The sequence below is a fragment of the Callionymus lyra genome, chromosome 14 (genome assembly GCF_982586985.1).
Source record: "Callionymus lyra chromosome 14, fCalLyr1.hap1.1, whole genome shotgun sequence".
NCBI lineage: Eukaryota > Metazoa > Chordata > Actinopteri > Syngnathiformes > Callionymidae > Callionymus > Callionymus lyra.
Window position 1 is genome coordinate 15154711 of NC_141831.1, and position 12764 is coordinate 15167474.

At 36.2% G+C, this 12764-nt stretch overlaps 1 protein-coding gene across 2 annotated transcripts in view; it reads left to right on the forward strand.

The window, feature by feature from the left end:
* The window catches only part of abr (ABR activator of RhoGEF and GTPase), a 52370-nt gene that overhangs the window by 14808 nt on the left and 24798 nt on the right, over window positions 1-12764 (forward strand). For both annotated transcript variants that reach the window (XM_087807605.1, XM_087807606.1), the window contains exons 2-3: window positions 7883-8064; window positions 12114-12212. In XM_087807605.1, coding sequence (XP_087663731.1) covers window positions 7883-8064; window positions 12114-12212 — 281 coding nt within the window. The remainder of the gene's footprint in view (window positions 1-7882; window positions 8065-12113; window positions 12213-12764) is intronic.

The window sequence follows — 12764 nt, forward strand, 5'->3', positions numbered from 1 at the left end:
AAAAAACATATTTGTGATACTCTCTCCGTCTGGAGATTGCGCAACATGTCGGCTCTGACTACATTCATTGTGACTTTATCAACGAAACAACGTCAACATCCTGTCTGACCTTCGCATTCTCTGTAACAGAACATATATATATATATATATATATATATATATATATATATATATATATATATATATATATATATTTTTGTATTACTTCACAATTTACTCTAAGAACCCAACTTTAAATCAAAGCATTTAAAACTGATATACATGATGAACAAAACGTGGTTTAAAATATATAGTTAAAAAGTGGTAAATTGTAATTATACTTTTTTAATATCACGAAAATGTCCATTATGCTTGTGGAGAACTAAAAAAAAAAAAAAAAAAACCTTTTTTTATCAGGTTGCCTAGCAACTAGCAAATATCGTAGTTGGCTTTACATTCTCTTCCGTTAACCAGATCCTTACATGTTTCTGCTTTTCTACATTTGACTTTGTAGCTTTAAAAATAGACAGTCAAATCTGAAGGAGCTCTGGTATTGGCCAAACACTGATGTTATGCAATGGGCTCTTGTCTGCTGCCTCCTCAGTGTCGTGCATTCTCTGCTTGTGTTGAAGCATCTTCTGCCTGGTAAGAGATTTATGTAACCGGCTTCATGATCTCCTCGATCGCCATGAAGCAGGTGAGAGACAGAGAGATGGAATGTGATTGTTTGTTTCGAACATTTGCTCACCAGTTTAGTCAGTGGTCCCAGAGGGAGTCCCAGAAAGTCAGGTTAAAGCCTGCACAAATAAAAATGTCTTAAGATGTTACTTGAAGGAGTCAGTAGATTCATCAAACACAGAGGGTAGTTCCAAAGCTTAGGAGCAACAGCCTGGAAGGATTTCTCTCCTCTGGTCCTGAAGCGTGTTCAGGAACCATCAGTAGATTCTGATCCACAGACCTCAGAGCCCGAGCTGGGGTGTAAGGCTGGATCAGATCAGTGATGTAAGGAGGAGCCTGACCATGAATAGTTCTGAAAGTAAGAACCAGAATTTTAAAGTTGATCCTGAAAGAAACTGGCAGCCAGTGAAGAGTTTTAAGGATCGTGGAAATGTGAGTTCTTCTACTAGAGCGGGTCAGAATTCTCGCTGCAGAGTTTTGTATTAACTGCAGGCGAGACAGATCCTTCTTGTTTAGACAGGAAAATAAATTGTAACAATAGTCCAAACGAGAAGAAACAAATGCATGGATTATAAACTCCAGATTGTTTTGTGACACCATTTTCATAAATGTAGAGATTTTTCTCTAAAGTTTTTGGTCATTTATTTTGCAGTGTTTTGCAAATATGTGCCGACTTTTAGATGAGAACAATAAAAACTACTAGTAAACTGGACTAAAGCAATAAAACGGAAGTTGTATAAATATTATTTTTTTCTTTCTGTGTGTTACAAATTCAGTATTAGTGGTTATTTTATAGCAACGTTTTTATATTGAATTTAAAAGGCTAAAAAATAAAATAATAATTTGGAAAATGTATTCAGTTATTATTGAAGTAAGAAGATCAATGTTAAATCCAATTTTAATCCAATTACTAACCCTTGCAGCCTCTGGGTCAATGTGACCCACTGGCACGAAAACAAATGTATTTGTGGTATCCCTTGTGTCAAGGTGAAATACATATGCAGTGGCGCATGTCGACCCCAAACACATTTGTCTTTGGCCTCCGGGTCACCTTGACCCACAGGCAACACGGGGGATAATAAACAAACCAATACAACTTCTCAACAAAAAAAAAATTAAATTCCATAAATTAATAAAAACAATTTCAACCTTCTAATATTAATTATTAAATTAAATTATCCCAAAACTAATTTAAAGTTTCAACATTTGAAATGTAAAATTCAAATACTTTTTTTTACATATTTTGCCACAAAACTATCTGCTAAAACGGTGTCATGACAATAAATGCCCAATATTAAAAAGTAATAAATGAATATGTATGGTTATGACGAAAACATATAACGACAAAAAAAAACGGATACAATATAAATAATATATAATATCATTACAAGCGTAAATCAGATGTTAATCTTAAACCATGAGAATGCTTTGTTGCTCTTGACGTGAGGGGGTGTGTCATGTGTCCTGGTGTGTTTGTGTTAAGCGAGTCTGCGGGGACCTTCACCGTGCCCTCGGGGTCCGTGTGTGTTACTAGGGTTGGCAGTCGTCTTCGGGGGGTTACGTCTGGTAACCACCAACCCCGTCTCACGACGCTAACCTTGTCCCGCTGCCGTCAGCCAATCGGCGGGCGGCATCTCGACGCGGCCGTCCAATGGCACTGCTGGCGTGTTTACGTCCTCCCCTGAAGGCAGGACCCTTATTACACATGCAGGTCTCTGAAGCAGAAGAGAGATGAGGGGAAGTGATAGGTGGAGAGAGGGATGAGGCCATTATGAGTTCAGAGAGTTGACGACCGAGGAGGTCTCGTGCTGGTGTTTTATCGCGAAATGAGGGATTTTAAATGGATCTCTAGGAATATTGGTTCATAAACTCACAAAGAATTTATTGAATCCAAGAGGGAACAAAAAATAGTGCTTAAGATTTAAGTGGTTTTGGAGTTTGAGCTGATATGGATGGGATTTAAAAAGATTCTTCAAGAATTGTATTAATTTGATCTTTAATTCAGTTCCTGTAAGGACATACGTTTCTGTGGGATTTTAATTTTTTAATGGAGGTGGGCGTGAGTGGGCAGAGAATCACTTCTCGATGAGTGTTTGGTGGGCGTTTGTACTGTGATTATAAAGATCTTCATTAATGTCCCATACTTGTGTCTGTCAGTCACAATATATATTGAAAAAATACATGGAATTTGTCTTCGGCTGTTAGTGAATTTGTATTTTATTCACAAAGATTATAAAATAGAATAATATTCACAAAATAAACAAATGTACATACCAACTTTATTGATAAACTAATGGAAATATACACTGAAAACAAAGCACTGAACATTTTAAAGTTATTTAATATGGCCGTCTGGATGGTTGGCTCAATTGAAAGTACTTTTAATACTAATCTTGATATGCTGACCAATAAATATTCCAGAGATTATCCAGAGAAGTCAACTGACTGTCAACAGAAACTAAAAGAAAACTCAAATATTTAAGATTAACTCTCTCAGATTGACGACATTGTTATCAGATTTACACTTCCTGTCACAGTTACAGTAAATATACAAATTGTTCAGCCTTCAACTAAAACGCACCAAAGATTTTGGACCGACATTGAGTTTGACATGAAAAAAACAGGATTGAGAGCTCAGTTAAAAAGCCCAAAAACTGTGAAATAACTAGGATCAGCAGTTTCCTGAACAAAAGCCGGAGAATAAAAGTTTAAAGATACTTAAAAAAAAAAAAGTGGCTGTACCCGAGTGTTCCAGAGTGGAGAGCCACACACTTGAACTAACATGTGTGGAAAAAAAGAAGTGGTAAATGGAAGCAGTATCAAACAGTTCAGCCTGGAGATTTAGATAATTATAATGCATAGTGGCCGGTTGCCACGGTAACGCTGCCTCGTTGAGGCGTTCAGGGATCTGAGGGATGAGAAGTTGAATCATGCATCGACTCAAATGCATTTCTCTTATCTTTTCGATGCCTTTAAGCAGGTGACTCACGCCGATATGGAGCTTTGGAAAACGACAATCATTTCAGGGGGCCACGATTTTTCTGGACCTTTTCCTTCGGCTGGATTTGACGGCAAAAAAATATTCAAAACACAAACTTTCAGCTGCAGGGAGGTGATGTAATCCTGCTGAGCAAGCCAGAGCTTCTCTCTGAATGAACATTTGCTGCCACTGCAGCAGAATATTTTACCCCTCCCACTCCAACATTCACTATACGTTCTTAGTTTGCACTTTATGAATCAATTATTCAATGACTTCTATACGTCAACTTATTTAATTTGATAGAAAATGACACTAGTATGGGTAATAATACTTTAATATCAATAATTGTAATAATAGTCTAATACGTTTTAGCTGAATATCACTATTAATATCCTTAAAATAAACTACTTATAGATAGAATAGGCAGCACATGAATATACAGTGGGCCCCGTTTTTTAAAAACTAATTGAAAAGTATACATTAGAAAATGTACTTAAGCCCCACTCACTGAAAACTCTTCGTTTTTCTATGGATTTAATCTTGTTTATTTATCTTCTTTACCACACCAACTCTGCTGTGATTGGTCAAACACAGAGGTTTGTCACCCCTAGTCATTAATCCCAAAAGTCTCGTTGTACAAACAAAGCGGGCGTGATTACAGCTGTCATAACCTCTCGTTTGATATTTATAAAGTAATAACTTCAAAACATGGTCATGATGAGGGACTTAGTGTATCTTGGAGAGGAAAACTACAACTTTTGAAACATGTGATGAGTCAGGAGAGTTGATGTTTCACATTATTTGCGTTTTAATCTTGGATAATGAACAGAGAATCTTTATTGTACATATCAAAAATCAAAGTGAAGCTGATGTTAAAAGAAAGTAATTTTAAGATTAAGAACTTCTGAAGACAAATGTTTTTTTTGACCCGTGGCCTTCACTGCGAAAAGATTCAGCCCCCTTGTCAGTTCATTCTCCAGGCATGTCCCGTTGGGAGGAGACCTCGGGGCGGACCCAGGAACTGTTGTAGAGTCCATGTATCCCACTTGACCTAGCAAGACCTCCCAGAAGAGCTGGGTCAGGCTTCAGGGGAAAGGGAAGTCTGGACTTTGGCTGCTGGCCCCTAAGTGGTTAATAAATATTTATAATAATAATAAAAATTAAAAAACTGAGAAAACAAACTAGCAGCCATTTTTATTGAGATGAAGGGGTGTAATTGAATTTGCTGTAATGATCAGATCAATAATAGTGAACATTGGCAATATCATCAATAACATTAACAGCAGTGATAAGAGTAACATTGATTGAAGAGCAACGATGAAGACACCGAGTAGAATCAGTGCTTGACCCCTAAAAAAAACTGTGTGTAACTATGCCGAGCGGAGCTTCTGTAGTACCACTCTGCAGACCATAATAGAAGCTTTTATTGCTTCTCCTCTGAGGCGTGTTATGAGTCATTTCTTTCAGACGTGTTTGTTTGTTTCTGGCCTCCATGTTTGCTGCAGCGTTCGATCTGGCGTGATGAATGCTTCTGTCACTTTTGAGAAGCCCACTGGGCAGTGTTTTCTCTCGCAGCGCTCTGTGATTTTTTTAATAGTAGGTTTAAAAATGTATTTGGATTTAATTGTTAATCTTCTGAAGTTAACCCTTAAGATCAGAGTCCAGTAACCTTGTTTAAAATTAATCCAAAGGAATAATGATTTGTTTTTCTTCGCTGGCTTGGGTTTTGTAAGAATCTGGCAATATAATGTCTAACTTGAAACAGGGGGGCTATGATATATTCAGATATATTGTGATACTGTATAAACAAGGATATATTTGTAGTATTGTCGAGTACCTGACGTTTGCAGAATTTTACAGACCACATGACTCTTAATGAAGTTGTAACAGATTTAATTTTTGTTTTGAAACCAAAATATGTCCAAACATCAGGTGCTGGAGTCAACTGTATCCTCTCGTCCTCAGTCATCTCCAGGATCTCAAAGGATTTCATTGTTCCTTTAGCTCCTGAGGGCGCAATGAGGGCCCAAAGTGAACAAACCGTGTGAATATTTGATGGTAATTCTTAAGAAAAATATATATATATATATATATATATATTTATATATATTTATATAAACTATGTAAAAAATTAAATATGATTTGAAAGCCAAGAAAACAAGAGTAAATTAAAGATATAGTGCTTTTGAATATCAATATAGAGTCTTTAAAATAACCGATCAATTCAATTGTATCACTATTTTCTTACTCCCCTTTAAGTTATGGCTGATCATTTACACCTTTATTATTATATATTATTATTATCGTGACCTTTTGAAAAGGGCCAAAATGTTCGAGCAGTCAAGGTCATGGGTTTAACAAAATTTTATATTTAACAGAATGTCTGATTACAGCATTCCTTTTTCACGAAACAATCTCCTAAAATTCCTTCATAATCACTCTTAACATTATATAATGAATATTATATCCTTATCATGACTTTTATTGGAAATCTCCGTATGATTGTTGACATAGATAATCTCCTTTCCTAGTCGTATTTTAAACACTAGCATCTTTATAGGGCAAGATATCAACATGAACAATGTAAGACAACTATTCCCCGGGCCGCATACAATGACTTGAAGGCCCAGATTTGGCCCCCAGGCCTTGAGTTTGACTTGTATGTTGTTGTTGCTGAAAGGAAAATACACTTTAGCTCGATTACTATATTCCTGTCAACGTTTACCTGAACCATGACATATTAAATGAGTGGATGTTTTTTTACACAGCACTGTTTTTCGTAGCATCAAAAAAAAGACACCTCTCAGTGTGGATTAAAGATAAGACGCTGAATCCATCACTCTTGTTGGATCTGTCACTTCATCCCTCTTCTCATCCGTGTTAAGCATCAGTTAACATGCAGCATGTGTCAGATCTTCATGTGAGCACGTGGTGGTTGAAGGGATTCTAACACACAACAAACAGATGGAGGAAGTATTTTAACGCTGTTGATTGACAGGTGGGCTGCCCGTGAGGACAGATGGTAGAAAAACAGAGCTTAATGGCGCGTGTTTTTGTGCCCGGTGGGGATGACGCCGGGAATTATTTTTTGCTATTTGAGCTCATCTGGGATCGTGTGTTGTAATGCAAGCACATTGAACTATTGCTGCTTGATACTAGGAATGCATTGATATCATGACAACATCTCAAAACAATGCAGGTTTTTTTTCTTTGTTTCATATCATTCTTGTACTGTTTATTCCACATTTGCAACAAAAGAAACGGTGATAGACTTTTCTTTAGAAATGAAACCTGAAAATGTAAAATCGACAAATCAGTCAATTTGTGATTAATTTTTACAAAATTACTTGATAAAAATTCACAAAAACCTTCAAGGTGAAATCTGTGGAGGAAACAAAATACACAAAGCATGAAGAGAGCCTTGAATACAAACTACACAATAAAGTATATATTATATTAAAAGGAGGCTAGCTTGGCAAGAGTAAACTTCCTTTTAGAAGGAAGAAACCTCGAGCAGAACCAAACTCGGTCGTACACTCTCACAACAAAAAACTTCTCTCCTTCCTTTTATTATAATTATATTATATTTGAGCTTCTTTCACATCTTTTGTTCAATTAAAAAAATAATTTAGCTTTTTTCCTGGTTCCTGTCCTTGTGCATTTATTATTCGTTTTTCTTTTCTTTCTTTATCATTTAAATACAATCTTAATATTTATTCAATATAACCTAATGACTTCTTTATCAATAATAATAATATGTACAGTAAATTTACTTTGTATATTCAAGTACAAGAAATAATCTGTATTTATCTGGGTTCCTCAAAAGAACAAAAGACAACTCAGTGGTGTCAGATGTGAAAACATCAATCGTGCAATCCTAATTGATGATTTATCTCTAATAAATGTGTTAGTAATTCCGTTAAACCATAATCAATTCATTTTTTATGATAATATTAATGTAAATCTACTTAAGACATTTTTATTCTTGCAGGATTTCCTTGATTCTCTGAGAGTCCTGTGTTGTTCTCTGTGTTATCTTGACCTTTTAAGTATATATTTTATTGGGTATTGTTTTGATTGTTTAAGTGCTTTGTGACCCTGGTCTGGTAAAGCGCTCTACAAATATAAATAATTTACTTACTTACTTAATAAAATATGCCAAGACCAAACAATAAGTAAAATCATGTGATGGATTGATCTTCTGTTTTCCTTTTGATGATTTATTCTTGTTTTTTCTCTTCCCAGATTTCAATTACAACACAGATGGCTTCGAGGGAGACGGAGCGGAGGAAGGCAAGTCTCAGGACGGCTCGGAGACCCTGCCCTATATAGACGAATCCCCCACGATGTCGCCCCAGCTGTGTCTGCCTCAGGGGCCCGGGGGAGATATGGTGTCCCCGACTCCACCGGAGGGCCTGCTGCCTGGGGTGAGAGTGCACATATGGAAATCCACTCTAGTGTGTCCTCCACTTACACACTTTTATGACACAACAATGTTGCGACAAATGGCGCTGTCGAGTAATGCGCAGCGTTAAACGTCTTTTAATGTTGTTTTAAGTTGATGAGTTAAAGGGTCAGCAAACCATTTAAACCATTGAAATAATGCAATTTTCTAAAAACATCCTGAAATATATATATATATATATATATATATATATATATATATATATATATATTCATTTATAATAGTAACATTAGAAACATATGCTTCTTTTGTTGAGCCTATGATCATTTTTATTTACCCCATGTCTGTAAACATGTAGCTGAAGCATGGCGGACAAGAATACATTTCATTTCATACGTTCTCTTGATCTTTGAGAAATGTTTCCATCTAGTGGACTTTCAAAGTAGTACAGCTAGCAAAGATTTGAATGATAATGTAAATGTGTCTGCTTCCCAACGGTCAAGGTTTTGCTTAAAAAAAAGAGATGACAAATAAACACTACATATATATATATATATATATATATATATATATATATATATATATATATATATATATATATATATAAAAAGAGTTCATAGTCGGTCTCATTAAAAGAAGTTTAAAATCCAGATGTATCATTTAAATGTATAGAGTTTACACGACAAACTGGATGACTGGGACTAATAATCACAAGAACACTAATAATAATAATAATAACAATAACAATAACAATAAAAATTATGATTATTAGGATTAACTGTGTCCATTATTACATATAATTAATTGTACAAACAGTGAAAAACCAATTTTATTGACTTGAGAACAATATTTGCTTAGATTTTTTTGGTACCTGTTCCTAGGGCAGACTGCCCTGTACTGATGCTGCCCTCATGAGGTCACAGATCATAAATATTTCGGAAGGCTAAAAATTGTATTATTCAACTAATTAAAGAGTTGTTTGAGGATTAAAAACAAATATTTTATGTTTATATTTGTCCTTTTTTGGGGGAATATTTTTTAGGTTCAAGTAATTTTTTTATTATTCTACGATAAATGTGTTTAAAATGAAATATTCCCCAGTAAAATAAAAACATATTTAGTTTTTCATGTTGTCATGGCATTACTAGACTTCAATATATTTGTTGTTATAAAATATTAAAAATAAAAAGGTTTTATTTTTAAATTAAAAAAAAAATAGACAGTGCAATTAAATTACACCTCAAACTAATTGTATTATTTCCTTTTTTAATTAATTATTTTAGTGTTCCCTTTATATTCCCTTCTTTAATTCATCCCCTCTTTCTTTTGGCTTGACTGCTCCTCACAACACTCACAGTGGCCCCTGAGGAAATTTAATTTCACACCCCTCATCCATTGGGGTTCAACAAAAGTCTTGTAAATTCACGGAAAAAAAAGATAAAGAAAGATTTATTTTCTTGTCCCCCGGGTGTGTGTGTTTGCATGTGGTGAGTGTGTGAGAACTTGGTATGAAAATAAGGAAGTGGCTCTTGCTTGAGGAGACGGTGGCGCTAAATAAAGCAAATAATGTTGAGAAGTGTGTCAGACGGCCACCAGTAAAAGAGGGTTTGTGATGCGGGGAGGGGTTGGGGTGAATGTGGGCGGTCCTCATCGACCGCGGTGTAACGGCAGCAACACCCACACACACACAAAGACTACACACACACACACACACACACACACACCAGGAAGCCTGGAACAGGAAGGGGGTGGGGTTATGTAGGAGGGTCCTCAGTCATTTTTTTTTTCTCACAGCGTGCTGACGAATCTCTGAAATAAAACTGTGTGCCGAGACTAGCCTTGAAAACAGGGGATGATGGTTGAAAGAGAGGAGTGAAGGAGGGGGGAGCCAAAGCAGGTGGAAACAAGGTTATAAAGGAGTAACAATGGAGGAGGAAGAAGAGGAGGCTCTGTGCTACTTGGACAGGGTGCTGGAGGAGGAGGAGGAGGTGTTTGGATATGAAGATGGGGAGCAGGATCCCATCAGGCGGTTCAAGGTGAGACAGCAGCTTTAGATGTGTAGACGCCGGGAGAGAAAACACAAACCTGGACCCGTTGGTGGGATCAGAACTGTACACGTTTCATGACTGGTTCTTATGAGTCATCAGAAGTGAAGCTGCAGCTACAGCTCCTGCGTTTTAACACTTGTTTCAACAACAAAACTTCTGAGTGTGTTTGACGCAACGACAGCTTCCGTTGTTCCTGCTCGGGCTTTTTAATGACCGCTTCCTTATCGCACAACTACACAACTTTCGCCGGCGACAACATTGCGTGAAGAAAGTGGAAAAGTCCGTCCTGCTCCTCACACAGAAGGTCTTTGTCTCCCTGAAGGGAAAATGCCACTGAGGGGGGAAAAAAAAAAAGTTTTGCCGGATTTTCCTCTTTCCCCCTTTGACAAGTGACGCATGAATACACTTTAATCTGACATGCAAGCGTCCGTCTGGAGGACTTGATGACTTGTAGGTTCTTCGTAGATGAACGCGTCATTTTGCTGATTCGCACATTTTTTTTATCCCCCCCATTTTCACATCTGCTTCAGGTTAGAAGACGTGTCAGGCGTCTCATGGTGTCTCTCACTGTGTCGTGTAGATGACAGTCCTATCACTGTCACCATCTGTCTGTGTTAATTTTTAACCTTTCATTTACTTGACTGACCTTTGACCTTACATACTCAACTTAAGAGTGTCAAGGATTTATTTTTCAGATGTTAAATGATATTATTACAGAGCATACAATAAGTACATTTATAGTACATAATATAGTACAATCCAGGTTGTAATGTTTTCCCTGCTCTGTTTATGATGTTTTTTTTTGTTTTTTATTGGAATATTCATGGGAAAATTGTTTAAAACACTGTGAATGTGCTACAAGATTGGCTGCAGGATTCAGCAGAACTATTTCTTTCCTGAGAATGATCTTCAATCTCTGCTTTTAATGGTCATTGAACACTTGATGTTTGCATATGCATGTAAAAAAAAGTATGTATGAAGAAATTCTGACAATATAGGTATATTGATGGCTATAAAAGAGAATTCACATCATTTTTCTGACTTCATCAGCAGGAATTATTGCAGCAAAATGAACTTTAGATCCACTACTCCCTAAAATGTTTGAGTTTTTTGAGTATTTTTGGGGATTTTTATACCGCCTGCCTCATCTCTCTTCCTTGTTTTGCTTGGATATTTACTTGTTCATTATTATAATCAAAACCCAAACGGGATATAAAAGTTTTTAGATTTAACAAATATATTAAATCACAACAAATGGCGCTATATAAAATGTTTATATATTAAATAAAGATATATTTTTTCAGATAAATGCTCATAACTTTTTGGCCGTTTGTCATTTAAAGGAGTAACAGTTTTACCCACAATTTATAAATAAACAGCAGATTTTATTGGGGTATTATTGTGAATTTTATTGGTCGATTGTGATGACGTCATAATCCTGAGATCAACTCTGATTTGTAATGAACTTTTCATTTATTTACACCTCTGTTGTTTACCTGTTGCTGAGTCTATTGTAATGATGTGTAACTTGTGCTGTGAGGTTTTCAGACAGTTTGTAAGAACAGTGCAAGACTCAACAAAACATAGATACACAATTATATTAAAACATCCAGTAAACATATTAAAAATAACCAATAAATAGTAATGATTTAAGAATAATAATTAAATGAAAATCAAATGAAATAAACACAAGAAATGATAAATATATCAACATCAATAATCATTAGTATGTGTTTAATTTAATTTAACATTATATACTTTTATTAAATAGCTGCAGTGAGAAGGAAAGAGCAGCGGAATCTCACCTTCTTGCAGCGTGGGTGTATAATTACTATATTTCCATGAATTTTAGTTTAGAAAAATTAACTTGTTTCTCAACTTATACTGAATATGAATGTCTTTAGATGAGTTGGGTTTAAGTGTATCGTGTGCAATGACTCTTAACATTTTGAGCAGAACTTGTGCGCGCTTTGAAACGGATGATCTGATTTTCTAACGTTTTGTTTTTCTTTTCATTCTGCAGGGAGATGTCGAAAAAGGACTGGAAATGAAGAAACTGGTCCTTTCAGGCTTCCTGGCCAGTGAGGAGATTTACATAAACCAGCTGGAGGCTTTACTACTGGTGAGACATGCGTGGACACTTCCTCTCAGCCATGTGTTAGATTTACACTTTCAATTGATGCTTATTCACTCAAGAAGAGCACTTTAGTCATCGGTTTATTTTCTTAAAATCATCTATAAAACTCAACCGATGTGTCTGAAAACGGCCGCAGGGACTTTATAGTACAGAAAAAGGATGACCCGAAAGATATCTTGCAAGAGTTTTTAACCATTATAACAACTCTATGTACAATAAACTGAACATCAGGGGTCACCGACATTTTGGAAGCAGCGAGCTACTGCAAGGGGGCTTTAAAAAATATATAAATACAAGAGTCCAAGCTCTCCATGGAAACATGGTTTTGTGAAATATATCCAGAAACTGGTTTCAGATTTCTATTGGGGCCTGAAGCGGCCACCAACATTTACTCTGCTGGACTCGCCAGCCCTCGATCAATGTTGACATCATCTGTTGTCTCTCGCTCATCTCATATTTCTGGACGAGCGGCGCTGATGCAGGAGGGAGCTTCACTCGCAACCAGTCCTTAGCAGGAGCGTTTGTAATGTAGGTCAA